The sequence below is a fragment of the Sus scrofa genome, chromosome 12 (assembly GCF_000003025.6).
Source record: "Sus scrofa isolate TJ Tabasco breed Duroc chromosome 12, Sscrofa11.1, whole genome shotgun sequence".
Taxonomy (NCBI): Eukaryota; Metazoa; Chordata; class Mammalia; order Artiodactyla; family Suidae; genus Sus; species Sus scrofa.
The window spans coordinates 23,294,016-23,316,788 of NC_010454.4; the positions used below are offsets into that span (position 1 = coordinate 23,294,016).

At 46.2% G+C, this 22,773-nt stretch overlaps 1 protein-coding gene across 1 annotated transcript; it reads left to right on the forward strand.

Moving 5' to 3' along the window:
* On the forward strand, nucleotides 4,035–21,430 carry CWC25 (CWC25 spliceosome associated protein homolog). The gene is given in 10 exon segments (NM_001244652.1): nucleotides 4,035–4,240; nucleotides 6,687–6,859; nucleotides 8,790–9,026; nucleotides 12,587–12,656; nucleotides 14,618–14,745; nucleotides 15,395–15,458; nucleotides 15,982–16,193; nucleotides 16,808–16,906; nucleotides 19,864–20,025; nucleotides 20,794–21,430. Coding segments are annotated over 10 exon segments (1,278 nt in total). The 5' UTR covers nucleotides 4,035–4,222; the 3' UTR covers nucleotides 20,909–21,430.

The window sequence follows — 22,773 nt, forward strand, 5'->3', positions numbered from 1 at the left end:
TTGTAACCAGAGCCACAGAAGTGGCAACACTGGATCCTTAATCTACTGAGCCATGGAGGGACTCCAGTTAGGGTTTTTATAAGCGGACACAACAGGAGTTCCCCGTTGGTTCAATAGATTAAGGATCTGATGTTGTAGTTGCTGTAGAGTGAGTTCAACCCCCTGGCTGAATGTAGTCAAAGTCTCCCACCATGAATATACTCCTCCTCAATCACAGTTAGTTTATTCCATGTTTCCTTTAAGTACCTTTTTAATTTTATATTAAATATTTGTCTTTGATTCGTTTGGAATTTTTTTCTTTTCTTTTTCCATATGCCACAGTTGTGGCCCTAAAAAGACAAAAAAAAAAAATTCTGAAAGATAAAACAAATCTATGGTTTCCTTGTCAGGACACTGGTAACTGCTAGCGGCAGAGGGACTCTGGAGAGGGATGGTGGATGCTGGTTACCCAGATGTGCTCAGGATGTTCAATGAGCTGCAGACCTTTCTTTCTGTCTTCTTTTCCTCTTCCTTCCTTTCTTTCATTCTCTCATTCTTTTTCCTTTTTGTCTTTTCTCTTTTTAGGGCCGCAGCTGTGGCATATGGAGGTTCCCAGGCTAGAGGTCGAATCGGAGCTAGAGCTGCCGGCCTACGCCAGAGCCACAGCTGCATCTGCGACCTACACCACTGCTCATGGCAACGCCAGATCCTTAACCCAATGAGTGAGGCCAGGGATCGAACTCGCAACCTAATGGTTCCTAGTCAGATTGTTTCCACTGTGCCATGAGAGGAACTCCCAAAATTTTTTATTATAGTTTTATTATTGTACACATTTACAATGTTTTGTCAATTTCTGCTGTATAGCAAAGTGACCCAGCTATCTATCTATATACACACACACATACATTCTTTTTCTCACATTATTCTCCATCATGTTCCATCACAAGTGATTAGATATAGCTACCTGTGTTATACAGCAGGATCTCACTGCTTATCTACTAACCCCAAACTCCCAGTCCATCCCACTCCCTCCCCCTTTGCCTTGGCAACCATAAGTCTGTTCTCCATGTCCATGAGTTTGTTTCTTTTCTGTATTTGTTCATTTGTGCCATATATTAGATTCCAGATATGTGATATCATATGGTATTTGTCTTTCTCTTTCTGACTTACTTCACTTAGTATGAGAGTCTCTAGTTCTATCCATGTTGCTGAAAATGGTATTATTCTGTTCTTTTTTATGGCTGAGTAGTATTCCATTGTGTATATGTACCACATCTTAATTCATTCATCTGTCAATGGACATTTAGGTTGTTTCCACATCTTGGCTCTTGCAAATAGTGCAGCTATGAACATAGGGGCACACGTTATCTTTTTCAATGAAAGCTGTGGCCAGGGCATTCCTGTCATGGCGCAGTGGTTAACAAATCAGACTAGGAACTATGAGGGTTCAGGTTCGATCCCTGGCCTTGCTCAGTGGCTTAAGAACCAGGCATTGCTGTGAGCTGTGGTGTAGGTCGCAGACGCGGTTTGGATCCCACCTTGCTGTGGCTGTGGTGTAGGCCGGTGGCTACAGCTCTGATACAGCCTGGGAACCTCCATATGCCACAGAAGTGGCCCTAGAAATGGCAAAAAGACAAAAAAAAAAAAAAAAAAAGTTGTGGCCAGATAGATGCCCAGGAATGGGATTGCTGGGTCATATGGTAGTTCTATATTTAGTTTGCTGAGGAATCTCCATACTGTTTTCCATAGTGGTTGTACTAATCTACATTCTCACCAACAGTGAAGGAGGGTACCCTTTTCTCCACACCCTCTCCAGCATTTGTTGACTTGTTAATGATGGCCATTCTGACCGTACCTCACTGTAGTTTTGATTTGCATTTCTCTACTAATTAGTGGTACCTCACTGTAGTTTTGATTTGCATTTCTCTACTAATTAGTGATGTTGAGCATTTTTTTTCATGTGCCTGTTGGTCATCTGTCTATCTTCTTAGGAGAAATATCTATTCAGGTCTTCTGCCTATTTTTTCAATTGGGTTGTTGGCTTTTTTGCTGTTGAGTTGTGAAAGTTATTTGTGTATTTTAGAGATTTAAACCCTTGTCGGTTGCATTGTTTGAAACCATGTTCTCCCATTTTGTAGGTTGTCTTTTTTTTTTTTTTTTTTTTTTTATGGTTTCCTTCCTTTGCTGTGCAAAAGGAGCTGCAGATTTCTGATACCTGCTCTTTCCTCTATGTATGCTTTAGCAAAAGTCACACAGAGAGAAATCATCACAAGAGCTACTTGGTAGGGCAAAATGTCATGAGTAAGTGCTGGAAAAGCAGGTTTGGAGTTGTAGGTCCAGGCATGCTTCCTGAACTTGGCACAGAACTTGAACAAGCACACCTCTGTTGTTGTCTGAGCACTAAATGCAGCTGTTGTTTTCTTGGGGATGCCTCTGCCTGGGTTTCGCATGTATCATGACCTGACCATTGGATTGTTTGAGCATTTGTTTATTTTCTGTTCTCCAAGTAACATGTGATCTCAGTGCTGGCACACAGTAAATACACAACAAATATTTATTGGATGTTTTTGCCTCTATATCCTTTCATAACTGAGCAAAATTTGCCTTTTCATGGATGCAGTCTTTCACCTTCCTTTTTTTTTTTTTCCTTTTCTTTTTAGGGGTGCATCCGCAGCATATGGGTCATATAGTTCCATATAGCCATATAGTTCCCAGGCTAGGGGTACAATTCAAGCTACAGCTGCTAGCCTACACCACAGCCACAGTAACACAGGATCTGAGCTGCGTCTGTGACCTACACCAGAGCTCAGGGCAACGCCAGGTCCTTAACCCACTGAGTGAGGCTGGGGATTGAACCCTTATCCTCATGGATTCTAGTTGGATTAATTTCTGCTGTGCCACAATGGGAATTTCCATTTTTTTTTCTTCTTTTTTTGAATATTCATCATCTTATATAGATACAAAATAAAACAAAAATATTTTTCATTGTGATGAGAACTAAAGATTTACTCTCTTAACTTTCATATATAACTTACATTAGTGTTAATTATATTAATCATGTTTATACATTACATCCCTATTACTTTTTATTTTGTAATTGGAAGCTTGTAGCTTTTGAATACCTTCATTCAATCCCCCCCCTCCCATCCTACCACTGGTAACCACAAATCGGATCTTTTTTGCTGAGTTTGTTTTTGAAGTGTAATTGACCTATAACACCATGTAAAGTTGCGGTGCATAATGCTGTGATTTGATATTTCTATTTATTTCAAATTGATCGCCACTGTGATGCTATTCTATCTTATTTTATTTTTTTTGGTCGTGCCTGCAGCTTGCGGAAGTTCCTGGGCTAGGGATCAAACTGGCACCACAGCAGTGATCCGGCCGCTGCAGTGAAATAAGTGGAGACAACTCATTTCAAGTTTGCTAAAGACAGAGTGCAGCAGCTGGGGAGAACACATGAGGTCTCTTTTTTCTTTTTTTTAAGCATCAATTGAGCGTATCTAAAATGATGATGACAAAGAGCCAATACTTGGGATAGAGGAGAGAGGGAGGAATTAAGTAATACCAGATGTGAGGGGTGGGATCGCAGCGGATGAACAGCCAGGCCTGAGGTAGGAGGGATGCCTCTTCCATCATAAACGTTAGGGAAAGGGGTAAACTGGCAGAGTCTAAAGGTTTGGTGCAGGGAAGCTAATGGTGTTTCGATGGTTTCTAGTTAACTCCGTAAAATAGGCCTAGAGTAAGGGGGTTGGCTGTGAGTCGAGGTTTGAGGAGAGTGCTCATTTGAAAAGACGTTTGGATACCTCGGGGGGCTAGGCTGGGGTTGGCGAGGTAGACCCCCAAGTGCAGTTCCACAGGGACGCCATGGTGCGCTGACCAATTGCCAACCGACACGTCCACGCCGCTTTAACACACGGTTTGGAATGTCCGCTGAACGGACAAGCTGCGGCGATGAAAATACGACCACAAATCCCGCGATATCACGGCCGCAACCTGCGAAACTGCCCGTGACGCTACCGCTACGCAACGCGACAGCGCGTATTAAAACGTCATGATCCTGCGACGCCGTCGCCGCAATGGGACGCCCTCCCGGAAGTGGGCTCTGGATCGGGCAGTGAAAGTGGTGTCCAGTTACCCCCGGGACCAGATCTGGGAAGTCGGAGCTGAACTGTTTCTTTACCTTTCTCCCATCCTTTCTGAATCTTCTAGGTCCGCCTAGTGAGGAAACGTCTCCGCCGTCATGGGGGGCGGAGACCTGGTAAGTGAGGGAGTCCAGGGCGCGGGGGAAGGATGAGGCCGGAGACTGGGCTGGGGACGGAAATTGGCGGGGGTGGCAGTGGGTAATCATGGCAACGCTGCCTTGCTTTCAGGGAGAGGGAGCCATAGTCCTGGACAGGGGAAGGATCTCTAAGGCTATGGAGGGACCGAGTGGAGACTTGGGAAGATGTGCGAAGTGGGTCGTCAAGGATGGCAGGTCATTGTTTGCTGGCAGAGAGACCTTCTGGCTGGAAATTCTGGGAGGGCCCTAGGGCAGTTGGAATTGTGGCTAGGAAAGGAGGCAGGTATGTAGGACGTGGCGCATAGACTTTGTTTTGTGTATCTTGGGATAGGATACATCTCCTTTCCTCAGCTAAGAGTTCAGTCATGTCCTGGGCTGTAGTAGGGATGATTTGTGCCCTATTCTCCTCCCTGAGCCATGTCCTGGGTCCATGTTAAACTTGAAGAGATCTTTAGATTCATCTTTCTTACTTCCACTCTTACTTCAGTGCTGTATTCTGATCTGTAGTGGCAGAGCTTCTTTTCTCAATTTGTAGCACTTAATATAAGTTGTATGCCTATTTCTCTTAAATTGTATAGTACATTCTAGGGGGCTAGGGCCCAAAATTGGACAGATGTACCCACAAGAGCATGGTGCAAGGTCAGAAAAATGCTAATCTCCTGAATATGTAGCTAATTGAATCAGCAAATAGATTGTTTAGCCACCTGTCCAGTAGCTATGTTAGCATTTGTCAGTTCTTACCAATTAGGATGAGTTCCAAGATACCGTCAAGGTTTGTCTAATTTAGTGCCTTCAAGTAGCTGCACTTAAGGATAGAAAAGCTGTAGTCCAGAGTTTCTCAACCTCAGGTTGACATTTTGGGCTGGATAATTCTTTGTTGTGTGTGTGGCTCTGTGCATGTAGGATGTTTAGCAGCATCCCTGGCCTCTAGCCTCTAGATGACAGTAGCACCTTTCTCCCCCACTTGTGACAACCAAAATTATCTATAGACATTGCCAAATGTTCCCTGGGAGGCAAAGTCACCCATATTGAAGGCCAAAGAGGAGGACCATTGTGATAAGAGGGAAGGGTGGAGGAGGAAGGAAGGCCTGAAGAGCCTGATGTGGGGAAAGGGAGGACAAGAAAAGAAAGAAAAGGAAGAAGGAGCCCTCCTTGACTGTACACCTTTCACATGGCAAGTACCTTGTGTCCATTTTCTCATGTAGACTTATTAACTGGGAGTTCCCACTGTGCCTCAGTGGGTTAAGAACCTGATTAGTATCCATGAGGATGCGGGGTCAATCCCTGTCCTTGCTCAGTGGGTTAAGGGTCTGGTATTTCCAGGAGCTGCAGTGTAGGTCACAGATGCAGCTCAGATCTGGTGGTGCTGTGGTTGTGGCTTAGACCTCAGCTGCAGTTCTGATTGGCCCTAGTGTGGGAACTTCCATATGCTGTAGGCGCGGCCCTAAAAAGAAAAAAGAGAGAAAAAATAGACTTATTAACTGGTCTTCTGGTCTTCAATCTTGGTCCTCTCCAATCCATTCTTTACATACTAGACTGGTTATGCCTCTCACCTGCAAATGAATGTTTAGTCTTTTCTACTGTCAACAGGATAAAATCCAGTTCCTTAAGCCCCTTAATCTGTTGCTTTCCTAGTTGGCTTCATCTTGAGCCCCTTTTCCGTCAGCTTGCTCCCCGGTATCAAGCCATACTGAATTATTTGTACCATGTTCTTTCTTACCACTGGGCCTACAGCTGTGTGTGCTGTTACCTCTGGAAATCTACCTCTTCCTCCCCTCTTCCTACATCACCAGGCTCATTTATAATTGTCTTTAGATGACATCTCCTCCAGGAAACTTTCCTTGGGGGGGAAGCTGAACCAAAGTAGTGGCTCATGGGGAGGGGGGGAGGGGAGAAGCATTCTTCAAGGGTGAAGGGGAAGATCAGATCCAGGGGGGTGATTCTTGGGAAGGAAGGTTGAAAGAGGTACTAAGTGGGGTTGTAAACCATGCAAGTTTGAGGAGGGTTAAGTGGACTCAAGGAAAAGAAGGTTGTGTTCATAGAAATGAATGTCCAGAGCCAAAGGCACTTGAGTTATGTTGCCTTTTAGCATCTGTACCTTCCCAGCTCCCTGCCCCATTCCTCCTGTGTGGTCCTCACCAACCCTCACTTTAGTCATGGCCAGTAGAAGTCAGACTCATGTACATTTCAGATTAGAAGTATTTGAAGGGAAGGCAGGAAGGGCCCGTTTTATCCTGAAACTTTAAGTTCTTGAACAACCATATTCCACTCCCATCCCTTGTGTGCCAGCCTTGCCATCGTCAAAGATGTCTTGCCCTTACATGCCTGCTGTGGCACGAATAGAGGAATGGGTGAGTCAGGGTCAGTTATCCTCACCACCCATCCACTCCCTGCATTGTTTTCTCCCTCCTTTCATTAACCACAGAATTTGAAGAAGAGCTGGCACCCGCAGACTCTCCGCAATGTGGAGAAAGTGTGGAAGGCTGAGCAGAAGCATGAGGCCGAGCGGAAGAAGATTGAGGAGCTTCAGCGGGAACTGCGGGAGGAGAGGGCTCGGGAGGAGATGCAGCGCTATGCGGAGGATGTCGGGGCTGTCAAGTAAGCAAGGAGGTGCAGGGGGGTGATTTGGGCTCGGTGTGTTTTGGTGTGTGGAGAGTTGCAGACTGGCCTGCAGGTGCATCATCCACTTGTTGCATAAGAGCTGGTTAAGAGCATGGATTTGAGGGAGTTCCCCAGTGGCTCAGCAGGTTAAGGGTCTGGTGTTGTCAGTGTTATGGCTCTTTCCTCTTGTTGTGGCTCAGTGGAAATGAATCCGACTAGTATCCATGAGGATGCAGGTTCGATCCCTGACCTCACTCAGTGGGTTAAGGATCTGGCATTGCCCTGAGCTGCAGTGCAGGTCACAGACATGACTTAGATGTGGCGTTGCTGTGGCTGTAGTATAGGGGGGCACCTGCAGCTCTGATTTGACCTTTCCATATGCCACAGATGCAGCCCTAAAAAGCAAAAATAAATACATAAATAAATAAAACATAGACACACATTAAATTATTTTATATACTTTGTATAAATTGCACTCTTTGTGATATAAGGTTAATAAATTTCATACATTTGAATTAATTTCTGGGCGGCTTATAAGGCTTTTTTTCCTTTTCTTTTTTGACTGCCCTGAGACATATGGAATTCCTGGGTGGGATCAGATTCAAGCCATTGTTGTGACCTCTGACACAGCTGTGGCAATGCCGGCCAGATTCTTTAATCCACTGTGCCGGGCTGGGGATCGGACATGCGCCCTGGTGCTGCAGACACACTGGCGATCCCATTGTGCTACAGTGGGAACTCTGACTAGCTTCACTTTAGACGTGAGGATATGAAAGTGCCCAGAAGTAACTTGCACATTTACCCATCTAATTAGTGACAGAACCAGGCCAGGTCCTGTGGCACTAGGTCTCAGTGACACAACATGTTCCTTTTCTGGACGGCCTGGATAGGGCTGATATTATTATTAGAGTTATTATTATTATTTTATTTTATTTTATTTTTTGTCTTTTTATGTCTGCACCTGAGGCATATGGGAGTTCCTAGGCTAGGGGTTGAATTAGAGCTACAATTGCTGGTCTGTGTGACAGCCACAGCCACAGCAATGCTAGATCTGAGCCACCCACCTCTGCACCTCGTGGCAAGTCCAGGTCCTTAACTCACTCAGGCCAGAGATGGAACCGGCATCCTCATGCGTATGAGTTGGGTTCTTAACCTGCTGAGCTACAATGAGAACTCCCAGGACTGATATTGTTGAGTCCCTTTAAGACTATCTGGAGCCGTTAAAATACTACTTTTTTTGGCTGTGCCTAAGGTGTGTAAAAATTCCTGGGCCAGGGATCAGGGATCGAACCCTCACCTCTGCAGCAAATTGCTGCAGTAGGATTTTTTTTTTTTCTTTTTTGTCTTTTTGCCTTTTCTAGGGCTGCTCCTGCAGCATATGGAGATTCCCAGGCTAGGGGTTGAATCGGAGCTGTTGCTGCCGGCCTACACCAGAGTCACAGCAACTTGGGATCCGAGCCACGTCTGCAGCCTACACCACAGCTCACGGCCACACTGGATCCTTAACCCACTGAGCAAGGCCAGGGATCCAACCCGCAACGTCATGGTTCCTCGTCCGATTCATTAACCACTGAGCCACAACGGGAACTCCTGCAGTAGGATTTTTAACCCACTTCACTTCACCACAGCTGGAACTTCAAACTAATCCTTTTTTTTTTTTTTTTTTTTTTTTTTTGCTTTTTAGTCACACCCACAGCATGTGGAAATTCCCAGGCTAGGGGTTGAATTGGAACTACAGCTGCTGGTCTATACCACAGCCACAGCAGTGCGGGATCCAGGCTACGTCTGCGACCTACACCACAGCTCATGGCAATGCTGGATTCCTAACCCACTGTGCTGGGCCGGGATCAAACCTGTGTCCCAGCATTCCAGAGCCACAGTGGCAGTTCCTACTTTGACTGTTTTTGTTTTTGTTTTCTTTAACTAGGAAAAAGGAAGAAAAATTGGACTGGATGTACCAGGGCCCCGGTGGGATGGTGAACCGTGATGAATACTTACTGGGGCGCCCCATTGACAAATACGTTTTTGAGAAGATGGAGGAGAAGGAGGCAGGCTGTTCCTCTGAGACAGGACTCCTCCCAGGCTCTATCTTTGCCCCATCGGGTGCCAATTCCCTTCTTGACATGGCCAGCAAAATCCGGGAGGACCCACTCTTCATCATCAGGTACTGAGGAGGGCCTAGAAAGGGGCTTTTGTTGCAGAGATGCTTAGTAGACATGTTATCTTGCCTCTTGCTTCCCACTTGGCTTCCCATTGGTCATCATCTGCCATGTGAAAAGGACTCACCTCCATTTGGGTTCCTGATGTTGAGAAGGGTGCTGGAACTGGGCCGTCCGTATGGGAAGAGATTGGTAAATCTACCAGACCAGCTCAGATTTATTCATTTACCTTTGGCCCTTAAACAAAAAATAAGAGGTAATAGCAAGATGAGAAAGCCTGGCAGCTTCTTAGTAATTTGGTGATAGGAGTCACGTTGGCTAGAGGAATGAGCAAGCTTTCCCCCCGCTTCCCCTCCCTTTCCCTCCTCTTTGTTTTTTGCAACAGAATCCTTTTTTTTTGGCTTTTTTTTTTTTTTTTTTTAGGGCCACACTTGCAGGTAGAGGTTCCCAGGCTAGGCGTCGAATTGGAGCTACAGTTGCCAGCCTACAGCATTGCCACAGCAACGCATGATCTGAGCCGCATCTGTCCTACACCACAGCTCACAGCAATGCCAGATCCTTAACCCACTGAGTGAGGCCAGGGATCGAACCTGCAGCTTCATGGTTCCTAGTCAGATTCGTGTCCGCTGTGCCATGACGGGAACTCCTGCAACAGAATCCTTTAAAAAGAAACATTAGAGAAGTTCCCATCATGTCTCAGTGGTAAAGATCCTGAATAGTATCCATGAGGATGTAGGTTTGATCCCTGGCCTCACCCAGGGGGTTGAGGATCTGGCGTTGCCGTGAGCTGTGGTGTAGGTCGCAGGCATGGCTTAGATATGGCATTGCTGTGGCCGTGGTGTAGGCCGGCAGCTGTAGCTCCAATTGAACCCCTAGCCTGGGAACTTGGATCTGTTGCATGCGTGGCCCTAAAAAAATAAAAAAAGAAAAAGAAACTTTAGAATGTTCCTTGAAACCTTAACATGAAATAGTTCAAAGTAGAGCTGCATTTTGGATGTTAAATGAAATCATGCGGTGTGGGTTTTTTTGTTTTTGTTTTTTTTCTTTCTTTTCAGGGCCACACCTGTGGCATATAGAAGTTCCCAGGCTGGGGGTTGAATCGGAGCTACAGCTGTACTGAACTGTACAGTTCAGTGGCAGTAAGTACATTCACACTGGTGTGTACCCATTACCACCATACTTTTTCAACGTCACAGCTGAAGATGCAAGATGAAAAACCCAAGATGTTTATACTCATTAAATAATAAGCCTCTATTCACTCCTCTTCCTAGCTCCTGGCAGCCACTTCTACTTTCTCTATGCCTGTAACTACTCAGGTTACCCACATAAGTGGAATCATGTTGTATTCGTATTTTGTGACCAGCCTATTTCACCAGCATGTCATCGAGGTTCATCCCTGTTAGAGCATGTGTTAGAATTTCCTTCTTTTTAAAAATTGTAGGAGTTCCCTGGTGGCGCAACAGGTTAAGGATCTGGCCTTGTCACTGGGGCAATTTGGGCTGCTGCAATGGAGCATGTTTGATCTCTGGCCTGGGAACCTCCTCATGCCATGAGCGTGGCCACAAAAAAAAAAAAAAGAATTGTAGTAAAATACACCGAACATAAAGTTTACCATTTTAAGTATACAGTTCAGTAGCAAGAGTAATCAAGTTGCTGTGCAACCAATTTCTAGAAGTTTTTCATCTTGCAAAACTGAAAATCTATCCATTAACCAGCAGCTCTTCATTTCCCCTTCCCCCAAGCCCATGGGAATCACTGCTCTTGGTTTCTCTGAGTTGGATCATTCTGAATCTCATGAAAGTGAAATCATTCAGTATTTGTTTTTTCGTGACTGGCTTATTTCACTTAGCATAATGTCTTCAAGGTTCATCCGTGTAATAGCATGTGTCAGAATTTCCTTCCTTTTTAAGGCCAACTAACATTCCATGGTGTGTTTATACCACATTTTTAAATCTATTTGTCCCACAAATTTAGGTTATTTCCACTTTTTTTTTTTCTCTATTGTACAGCATGGTGACCCAGTTAACATACATGTATACATTCTTTTTTCTCACATTATCATACTCCATCATAAGCGACCAGACATAGTTCCCAGTGTATTTCCACCTTGTGGTTATTGTGAATAATGCTGCTGTGAACATTTGTGCAGAAATATTGTGCATATGATTTTATAAACTCCTTTTTTTCACCTAATCATATATGTGAGACATTTATGTTCCTGAGTGTATTTCTGTAATTTTTTTTTTTTCTGGCTGCAATGGCAGCATGTGGACGTTCCCAGGGTAGAGATCAAATCCGCACTGCTATGGCAACACGGGGTCCATAACCTGCTGTGTCACACGGGAACTTCCTGTAACATCAATTCAATATCTATATTGTGTGGATATATTGTAATTAATTTTATTAATGCTCTCTTGTTGGGCCCCTAACTTGTTTTCATGTTTTCTATGTTATAATATGTACAACTTTTTTATTTTTATTTTTTGTCTTTTCTAGGGCCACACTTGAGGCATGTGGAGGTTCCCAGGCTAGGGGTCTAATCGGAACTACAGTTGCTGGCCTACACCACAGCCACAGCAACGCCAGACCCAAGCCGTGTCTGTGACCTACACCACTGCTTATGGCAATGCCGGATCCTTAACCCACTGAGCGAGGCCAGGGATCGAACCTGTAACCTCATGGTTCCTAGTCGGATTCGTTAACCACTGAGCCATGGTAGGAACTCCCTGAACAACTTTTTAGTGACCTCCTTTGATTATGTCCTTAAATTAACAAATTCTTCAAATTCTTTTTTTTAATTTTTTTTTATTTTTAGGGCCCCCTTACAGCATCTGGAAGTTCTCAGGCCAGGGCTTGACTCGGAGCTACAGCTGCCGACCTACACCACAGCCACAGCAACTGAGAATCCAAGGCATGTCTGCGACCTACACCACAGCACATGGCAATGCCAGGTCCCTGACCCACTGAGCAAGGCCAGGGATCGAACCCAGTGGATACCAGTTGGATTTGTTTCTGCTGCGCCACAATGGGAATTCCCAGATTAACAAATTCTTGAGGAAGCCCTTTAAAGAATTCGTAAGTGCAAACTGTGATAAATGTTGACAAATTATTGTCCAGGAAAGTTGACCAGTTTATCATCTAATGAACAGTATATGAGAGTTAGATTTCTAGAGAGAGGAATCCATTCTTTTCATTTCCTAGGGGCTGTCATGCTAAACAGTGGAGCTAGTGCTATAACGGTGCATACACTTGATACACAAGATGAAATACATTTATTTGACTGGTTAGGAATCCCTGAGCATGAAGCTTAACAAGAAACAGACCAAACTCATTTTCTTGCACAACAGGGAGCCAGTGTGGATTTTCACCACAACATTCAGTCCCTTATGCAGATTTGAGGAAGATTCCTGGCTTCCACAGCATCGTGCAGATTGCAAAATAGAGCCTGTCTGCATGCATTTAGAAAAAAGATGGCTGCAAAGAATTGTGGAGAGTAGAATGAATGATTCAGTCCCCTCTCCAAAAGAAATAAACATGATTTTTATAATTTCTTCTCTTTCTTTAGGAAGAAAGAGGAGGAGAAAAAAAGAGAGGTGTTGAATAATCCTGTGAAAATGAAGAAAATTAAAGAATTGGTAAGTAGTATATCAAATGCACATTAAGAGGGTCTTTTTTTTTTTTTTTTTCTTTTTAGGGCTGCACCTGCAGCATATGGAGGTTCCCAGGCTAGGGGTCGAATCGGAGCTATAGCTGCCAGCCTAAGCCATAGCATTGCCAGATCTAAGCCGCATCTTCGACCTACATCACAGCTCACGGCAACGCTGGGTCCTTAACCCACTGAGCAAGGCCAGGGATTGAATCTGTGTCCTCATGGATGCTAGTCAGGTTCATTACCCCTGAGTGATGACGGGAAGTCCCTCATTTACTCTTAAGAGAGTAAATGGCTCTCAACATTTTTGTCTTCGGAGTTCCTCTTGTGGCTTAATGGGTAAGGAACCCACCATAGTGTCTCTGAGGATGCAGGTTTGATTCCTGGCCTCACTCAGTGGGTTAAGGATCTGGCCCCAGTTGTAGTTCTGATTCAGCCTCTAGCCCAGGAACTTCCTTATGCTGCAGGTGTGGCTGTGCCACAGCTCACAGCAACACTGGATCCTTAACTCACTGAGCAAGGCCAGGAATCGAACCCACCTCCTCATGGATCCTAGTCGGGATTCGTTAACCACTGAGCTACAAGGGGAACTCCTGAGTTCTTTTGACAGAATGGAAATTCCTAGGCAGTGGTTCTGGGGACTATTTCAAAAGAAATTCCTAGCCTCACCCACCAGAGGTTCCATTCAGTGGTCTAGTGGGGTTAAGACCCTCCACTCTGTTGACAAGGGAAGTCTGACAATGTCCCAGAATCCCACAGACCCAGAGGCATGGAGTCAGGTAGTTTGCCCGCTACCCAGTCCCCTCCAAGGGCCCCCTGACAGGGGTTCCAGTAATCTTTTTTATTTTATTTTATTTTATTTTTGACTTTGATTACATATTTTTTTTTCTTTTTTTTTATTACTCAAATGAATTTATCACATCTGTAGTTGTGTAATGATCATCACAATCTGATTTCACAGGATTTCCATCCCACAGCCCAGGCACATCCCCCCACCCCCCAAACTGTCTCCTCCGGAGACCATAAGTTTTTCAATGTCTGTGAGTCAGCATCTATTCTGCAAAGAAGTTCCGTCTGTCCTTTTGTCAGATTCCACATGTCAGTGAAAGCATTTGATGTTGGTGTCTCATTGTATGGCTGACTTCACTTAGCATGATAGTTTCTGGGTCCATGCACGTTGCTAAAAATGCTGGTATTTCGTTCTTTTTGATGGCTGAGTAATATTCCATTGTGTATATGGACCACATCTTCTGGATCCACTCCTCTGTCGATGGACATTTAGGTTGTTTCCATGTCTTGGTTATTGTAAGTAGTGCTGCAATGAACATTGGAGTACATGTGTCTTTGAGAGTTGTGGTTTTCTCTGGATAGATGCCCAGGAGTGGGATTACTGGATCAAATGGTAGTTCTATGTTGAGTTTTCTGAGGAATCTCCATACTGCTTTCCACAGTGGTTGCACCAATTTACAATCCCACCAACAGTGTACAAGGGTTCCTTTTTTTCCACACCCTCTCCAGCACTTATTGTTTATAGACTTTTGGATGATGGCCATTCTGGCTGGTGTAAGGTGGTACCTCATCGTGGTTTTGATTTGCATTTCTCTGATAATGAGTGACGCTGAACATCTTTTCATGTGTTTCTCGGCCATCTGTATGTCTTTTTTGGAGAACTGTCTGTTTAGATCTTCCGCCCATTTTTTGATGGGGTTGTTTGTTTTTTTGGTATGGAGCTACAGAAGTTGTTTATAAATTTTGGAGATTAATCCCTTGTCAGTTGATTCACTTGCAAAGATTCTCTCCCATTCTGTGGGTTGTCTTTTTGAGTCGTTTAGGGTTTCCTTTGCTGTGCAGAAACTTTGAAGTTTGAGTAGGTCCCATTTTGTTTATTTTTCTTTTTATTGTCAATATCCAGTAATCTTTTGTGGTTATATTCTGGGCATTTTCTAGTTGCAAATGAGTCTAGTAAAAAAGGAGAAGAAGAAAAAGAAGGAGAAGAAAAAGAAGCACAAGAAACATAAGCACAGAGGCTCAAGTAGCGATCGTTGCAGCAGCGAGGATGAGCGCGGCCGGGGGAGGTGAGTGCCTCCTTCGTCATGGATTCGCTCACTCATTCATTCCACGGATATTAAGCGAACGCTGCTCCATGCCGGGAACGGCCAGGTACTGGGGCTTCAGTGGAGAACACTCGTACACCAGCCCTCTGCCCACAGAGCTTGCCATCTAGCAAGTTCCTGGAGTTCCCGGAGGTGTTGGCAAGACCCCAAAGGGAGCTGACAGTGGCCCTGTTGGTCTTAGGTCAGACATCCCGGATGTGACTTTCATCTCAGCTGGCGGTTCCTCCAAGACGGAAGTGGGATTTATGTAGACTTTTTTTTTTTTCTTTAATGCATTAATGGCCCATCTGGGCCCGTTCTGTGTCTTCTCTGTGGGAGCCGCCAGCCCTGTCGCTGCTGACTCACTATTAGTCCCTAGAATAGCAGCACGAGGTGAGAGGAGAATGTGTTCGGGCGCTGGGGCTGCAAAGCTAAGCCCACGGTTTTTCACAGGAAAAACATGACTGTGCTGATGCATCTGCCAGCAGAGAGAGAGAAACACGCTCCCAGGAGAGAGCCGAGAGGGGGGAAAGGTCACGTTTGAAGCAAGGAGCACGTTTCAGTGCATGAGCTGTAACGTGGTCCTTGACGCGTGTTCTTTTTTCAATGAGTGTGTGCTTTTATCTCTTAGATCTCAAAAGAAGCTGGCGAATTCTTCCCCTGTTTTGGCCAAAGTCCCTGGATATGGCTTACAGGTAAGGATACGGGCTTCTCGAAAGGACTGGAGTGTGCCCACTTGGCAGCCTTTTTTGGACATAGAGCATTTTTAGCAGGCGGTCAAACAGGCAGAAAGAAGGGGGTTTGGGCAGCAAACCACCAGCGGACACTTGGGCAGCCTGCCCTTCCCTCCGCAGATCATTTACATGAGATGCATACATTTTGAGTGTACAAGTGGATGACTTTTTGACAAGGGTACATCCCTCTGGATTTCTCTTTCCTCCTCGGTATGTTTAACCCCAGGTCTGTCCTCCGTGTTCTGCCTCCTGCTCCTCAAGGCTGTAGGGAAGAGCCGAGCCAATTTCAGTGGTTGGGTGCTACATCCTTTTAGGGCATTCTGAAGATAACTTTCCCAAGTTTATACAGCTCTCGGTGATAGCCATGGGACGGGATCGGCTCCTTCCAGAACCTCAGAGCTCTTTCATTTTTTAACTCCACTGCCTTTTCTTCTGAGCTGCCGGATTGTCCTGTGAACAGCTTTTCTCCGTTTCCTTCACGTAGCTCAGGAACTCCGACCGGAGCCAGGGACCGCGGGGTCCTCCGGTGGCTGAGCAGCGGGCAGGGCATGGGTTGAAGAATTACTCCAGGTCTAGAAGCTCCTCTCCCTCACCTCCGAGACACGCCAGCAAGAAGAGCACCAGAGAAGCAGGGTCCCGGGACAGGAGGTCCCGGTCCCCGGGCAGAAGGTCCCGATCCCCCAGGCCAAGCAAACCGTGAGTGCGGGCATCGAGTGGGAGATAACCTGTGAGCGGGGGTGGGCGTGGGGTGGGGGTGCTGGGCACAGCTGGTATTTGCTTCTGGCGATGTCTGTTCATCCACTCTTCCAAATGTCTTTGCTTTCTTATCAACTTGAATACATAGAACTATGTATTTATGTATGTGGAATCTCTGTCTGGAGTGAGATTAACATCAAATCTTATGTATCCATGTGCCTTTGTTTTTCTTCTACTTCTGCCCTCTCTTGTCTTCAGTTTGGATTAACTTTTCTTCCATTATTTGAGGGACATGATAAAAGAGCTTGTATTGGAAAAGCTTTTCCAGATTTCCTGTTGTGGCGCAGCGGAAACAAATCTGACTTAGTAACCATGAGGTTGCGGGTTCCATCCCTGGCCTCACTCAGTGGGTTGAGGATCTGGCGTTGCTGTGGACAGTGGTGTAGGTCACAGACACGCCTTGGATCCTGCGTTGCTGTGGCTGTGGCGTAGGCCGGCAGCTGTAGCTCCGTTTCGACCCCTAGCCTGGGAACCTCTATATGCCTCGGATTCAGCCCTAAAAAGCCAAAAAAGAAAAAGTTTTTTTTCTTCTCTGCCCTCTATGTCTGTTACAGGCACAACTCTAAGGTAAGCAGGAGAGACAGAGGCCGAACTAAGAGCCCATCACCTAAAAAAGAGGTCTACCAAAGGCGGCATGCTCCAGGGTACACCAGGTGAGTCAGGAGCCCAGAAGTTAACTTCAGGCTTGTAGGCCTGAGACTAGGAGTGGCTCAGCCCAGGGCAGGTAGATACAATCTGTATCACCTTTGTGCCCACCCCTCCCTCTTTTTTTTTTTTTTTTTGTCTTTTTGCTATTTCTTGGGCCGCTCCCGTGGCATATGGAGGTTCCCAGGCTAGGGGTCGAATCGGAGCTGTAGCCACCAGCCTACACCAGAGCCACAGCAACGCAGGATCCGAGCCGTGTCTGCAACCTACACCACAGCTCACGGCAATGCCGGATCGTTAACCCATTGAGCAAGGGCAGGGACCGAACCCACAACCTCATGGTTCCTAGTCGGATTCGTTAACCACTGCGCCACGACGGGAACTCCTTTTTTTTTTTTTTTTTTTTTTTTTTTTTTTTTTTTTTTTTTGTGGCTGTTCCCACAGCATGCAGAAGTTCCTGGGCCAGGGATCAAACCCTGTGCCACAGGACACAGCAGCAATCAGAGCTACAGCAATGACAATGCCTTAACCCACTAAGCCACCAGGGAACTCCTGCCCACCCCTCTTTTAGTCATCTTGTCACCTTTTAACCATCTGCCCTGCACCCCCACTTCCTGCTGAGTCACATGGAAAGGGCACAGTTAATAGTTTTGAACTGTTGAACTAATGACTAATTGATTGAGTGACTGTCTCTCAATGTCTGTAAACATGTAATTCTTAGAGATTTCCACAGAAAAGCTTTTCCTAAGAAAGTGCTCCTTTCTTTTTGTTTTTTTTTTTTTTACTTTTCAGGGCTGCACCCGCAGCGTACAGAAGTTCCCAGGCTAGGGGTCAAATTGAAGCTGCAGCTGCCGGCCTACACCACAGCCACAGCAACTCGGGATCCAAGCTGCATCTGCCACCTACATCACAGCTCGTGCTGTGAGAAAATGTCCTAATTTAATTCTTTCACATTAGCTATCTGGGAGTTCCCGTTGTGGCTCAGTGGAAATGAATCTGACTAGTATCCATGAGGATGTGGGTTCGATCCCTGACCCTGCTCAGTGGGTTAAAGATCCAGCGTTGCCATGAGCCGTGGTGTAGGTCGCAGATGCGGCTTGGATCTGGTGCTGCAGTGGCTGTTGTGTGGACCGGCAACTGCACATCTGATTCAACCCCTATCTAGTCTGGGAACTTCCATGTGCCACAGGTGTGGCCCTAAAAACAGACAAACAAACAAAAACTGCATTAGCTGTCTGGTGTGGTGTTCCTGTGTGGGTCAATCTCCAGAAGCTGCCAGAGGGTCTACTCTTTAGAAGGTCTGTAGATGTTTGGGAGACTAGTCATTGGCTTCCCCGGGTCAGGCATGAGGATACAAGGGTGTCTGAAGCACTCCCTCTGCAGACTTTAAATTAGTCCCCTGGTTTTCAGGTGCGTGCCCCACCCTGCAAAGTACTTGGTGCCTGTAATCCCTGAACTTCTCCTGGGTTGTTTGTTTGTTTGTTTGTTTTTTTGTCTTTTTGCTATTTCTTAGGCCGCTCCTGCGGCATATGGAGATTCCCAGGCTGGGGTCTAATCGGAGCCGTAGCCACCCCCCTACGCCAGAGCCACAGCAACGCAGGATCCGAGCTGCGTCTGCAACCTACACCACAGCTCACGGCAATGCAGGATCCTTAACCCACTGAGCAAGGGCCGGGACTGAACCCGCAACCTCATGGTTCCTAGTCGGATTCGTTAACCACTGCGCCACGACGGGAACTCCTACTGGGTTTTGCAGTGTGAATGGCTTGCTTATGATCAGTATCAGGCACTTGGGACTGTTTCCTCTGATCTGTTAAAGGGGGGACCACTCCTTCATCCACTTCCATTGTCTGCCCGTTTGTTCACATCTCTTATCCATTGTTCTTTCCTCTACCATCTTCTTTGTGGCTTTATGTATTTTATTTACGGGGGTTTTTGAAGGGGAGTCTTGTCATTTCATTATGGAGCAGTAAGTGTTGAATTTCGGTATCTTGTTTATTTCTCAAAATTGGGCTTTTGCTCCTTTATGGGACTCCGATAATTATTTTCCCTTTTAAAGGGGGATCTGTACACCACACCATTTGAGAAGCAATGGATTTGGATGTCTGATGGTAAATAGTGATTGAGCTGGTATCATCTCCTCTTCTTGCCCTTCATTTGCAGTGAGTGCCAGGAAAGAAGACCTACCTGTTACTGTCTGAGGCTAAGTTGAATTCTTCAGGGATCTTGTTTCTAGCTTAGTCCTAAAATGGTATGTTCTTGTGCTTTGTCCACGAATTTCTGAGCATCTTCAGTGGGTAGGTGGTAGATGTCAGTTGTCACATGGGTAAATTTAGTCCTCTGTTCTTCTATAAGTGAGCAAAGAATTGGAATGTAATTGCTATAGGTTTAGGCTCTTGATTAGTTTTTTTTTTGTTTTTTGTTTTGTTTTGTTTTGTTTTGCTTTTTAGGGCCACACCCATGGCATTTGGAGGTTCCCGGGCTAGGGGTCTAATCGGAGCTACAGCTACCAGCCTATGCCACAGCAACATCAGATCTGAGCCATGTCTGCGACCCACACCACAGCTCACGGCAACGCCAGATCCTTAACCCACTGAGGAAGGCCAGGGATCGAACCCGCAACCTCATGGTTCCTAGTCAGGATTCGTTTCTGCTGTGCCACGTCGGGGACGCCTCTTGATTAATTTTGAGTTTATTTTTTGTCTTGAATATTTCAGCATAATCATGCCAGAGATCGAAAGTCACTAAAAGTCTTAAGATTGGGGTGAAACCACCTGACCAGGATGTTGGGAAGGAAGGAAACTCATGCTGAGCCTGGCACTGGGCTGGGCGTTCCCGCGGGAAGAGAGCGGTGGGCTGGAGAACCCTCGCTCCTCGCTCCTGCCTGCTTCCTCCTCTCCCCGTGGTGTTTTTCTTTGGTTGCTGGGAGAGAAATAGACCCTCGGGTGGTGGTTGTCTTCCACAGAAAGCTCTCATCGGAGGAGCTGGAGCGAAAACGGCAAGAGATGATGGAGAACGCCAAGTGGCGGGAGGCGGAGAGGCTCAACATCCTCAAGAGACACGCCAAGGACGACGAGCGCGAGCAGAGGCTGCAGAAGCTGGACTCTCGGGATGGCAAGTTCCTCCAGTGAGTGCCTCTGTTCCCTGCCTCACGGCTTTCCTGGCGAGGGTCCCAAGGAGGCCGTCGGGCCGTGGGTTCATTCGTTTTGTTTCCAGTGTTTCTGAGTCTCTACAGAGAGGACGCGGAGCTCAGCCTGCAGACATGTTCGTGACGACGCCTCCCGGCTTCTGGCCAGACAGTGGGATGTTTTTCATTTGAGGGGAGGAGAAGTGAATTGGTATTTGCACTGAATCTCTTTGGCCTTCTCCTAAGAACTCATGGCTTAGGAAGCCGTTTTCAAACGAGGCTTGCACTTCTTTTCCAAACCAGAGAACATTTCCCTTAGAAATTTATAAAAAACCGAGTTTGGGATGGAGTCCCTCGAAAGTTATCTATGTGGGCTTTTTTTTTTTTTCTTTTCTTTTTTCGGGCTGCACCAGCAGCACATGGAGACTCCCAGGCTAGGGGTCCCATCAGAGCTGGGCCTACACCAGCTGCCAGCCTACACCACAGCCACAGCAACATCAGATCTGAGCTGTGTCTGCCACCTACAGCACAGCTCGCGGGCAATGCCGGATCCTTAACCCACTGAGCGAGGCCAGGGATTGAATCCGCAACCTCAAGGTTCCTAGTCCGATTTGTTTCCACTGCACCACAACGGGAACTCCTATGTAGGCTTAATAGAGCTTGTGTTCCTACAGCTGCTTTACAGCTCACAGCCTGTTCTAATTCTGCCAGATGGTTGACCGGGCGACAGATGCTTGTTACTTACTGTCACCTGTCCTCTCTTCCTAGCCGCATGAAGCTAGAGAGCGCATCTACCTCCTCTCTGGAAGATCGGGTGAAGCGGAATATTTATTCCCTGCAGAGGACCTCAGTAGCTCTGGAGAAGAACTTTATGAAAAGATGAAAGCCATCGCCTGTCTTGCTGGTTTTCCTGAAGTTTTCAGGGAGGCTGCTGACCCCTTACAAATTCTCTTTATAAGAGTTCAAATGGCTTCTTCCACAGATGTCAAACCACCACTGTTCAAAGTGACTGTCCCCCGTGGATCGCAGAAACAGCCCATTTCTTTTGAGAACCCGTGTGACTTGCTCTATGGGACCCTCGGTAACTTTTGCTGGGTGCAGAGCAGATGTTAACTTTTTTTTGTTTTTTTTTTTTTTTTAGTGGATGGGCACTGGAGCATCTCGGGGTGAGCACTCATGTTGCTCTGGAAGCCTGCTCCCCATGGTCAGGGTACTTTTTATTCCTCTTCCCTCCACCTGTGTGAACACCCCTATACTACCACCTCAGTATAGACCGGACCTTTTGGAAGCCTCTCTCCCCAAAGCCACTCAGGTAGAGCCCAGGGAGTGACAAAGAATCTGGAAGGGAAAACAATGCAGAAAAGCCCTGTAAATGAACTATTGAAGTATTTGGACTTTTTCTCCAGCTGTAAAGCATAGTGTGTATATGTACAAATGTATATTTTTTCATGCTTTTAAAAAAAGAAGTTAGCTTTGTGAGAAGATCTTGTTTGGTAAGTGACTTTACTATGTAATAGGACCACACTGTATCTTGTCATCCAGTAACACAGTAAGGCAGGTCAGCTTTTCTTTCCTCTTTGAATCTGGCTAGTTTTGGAGGGGCCTGGGTTTATTGATAGGACGTAGGGTATCAATCCTTTTACACTGCTTAGAGTCTGCAGTGTGGGCAGTGCAGTGTTGAAGTCAGATGATTTTAGGAGTCAGGACCAAACTGCCAGTATACTCCTTGGCTCTTAAAAGAAAATAAAATGGAAGCTGTTTATTTCATGGCTTCCCTTTTATCATGTAGTAATCTTATTACAATTCTAGATTTTCAGGTGTTGTTTGCTATTATTTTTTAGTCAGGTATTAAAACAAAAAAACAAAAACCACCCAAACTCATGGGACCAGTCTCCTATCTCTACCCCTTTCCCTTTACTTCTTTCACCAGAGGCTCTCACTCCATCCAGGAGGTCCTAGGCACTGCTGACCCACACATTAGCTGCTCTAGTTCCTTGTTCTGCTGATTCCTAATTCTGCCTAGAACGAATCTGGGTTTATATTTTTGAACACTTACGATTCCAGAAACTATCATGCTTAAAACTCAGTTTTTCTCCAGAGAGAAGGTGACATACACTTGTCATTCATTTCATCACCTTATCCTGCCAGGGTTAATTATGTCTTTTATTACTTGGTAATAAAGACCACATTTATTTTTTTCCTAACTGTGTAAAGAGCAACTTAGGGTGAGTACCGAATTCCAGATTCCGATACAGAGCAATATTGATCCGCAATTTGTATCCAATATGTGGAGTCTCAGTTCGAGAGGAATTATGTAACAAAGCGTGGGCGGTTTACTCAAAGGTCTCATCAAGTGGGCCAGAGAGTAAGAAGATTATAATTTTCTGCTGAAGGATAGGTGTCTTAAGGTGCCAGCCTGCACCTTACCCCGAGCCTTTGGCGGGAGGAGGCCGGCGGCCGGTGGGTGGGAGCGGGACCCATTCATAAAACCCAAGGCTCCCGGCTGGCTCCTCTCATTGGCCCTGGGGGGAGGGGGCGTGTCCCGCGGGTGGCGTGCATCCCCGGGGTCCAGAGGAGTGGGAAAATCCACGCTTGGGTGGAGCGAGGGGGCGTTCCTTGCCTTTCCGGGCAGGACCTTCTTTTCCCCTCGCAGTGTTCCTTCTCTCTCCCCCGGGGTGGGGATGGTACGTCCCACCCCCGCATTCCCGCCCCTCCTCCCCTCCGGAGCCGTGGCGCTGCCGCCATCTT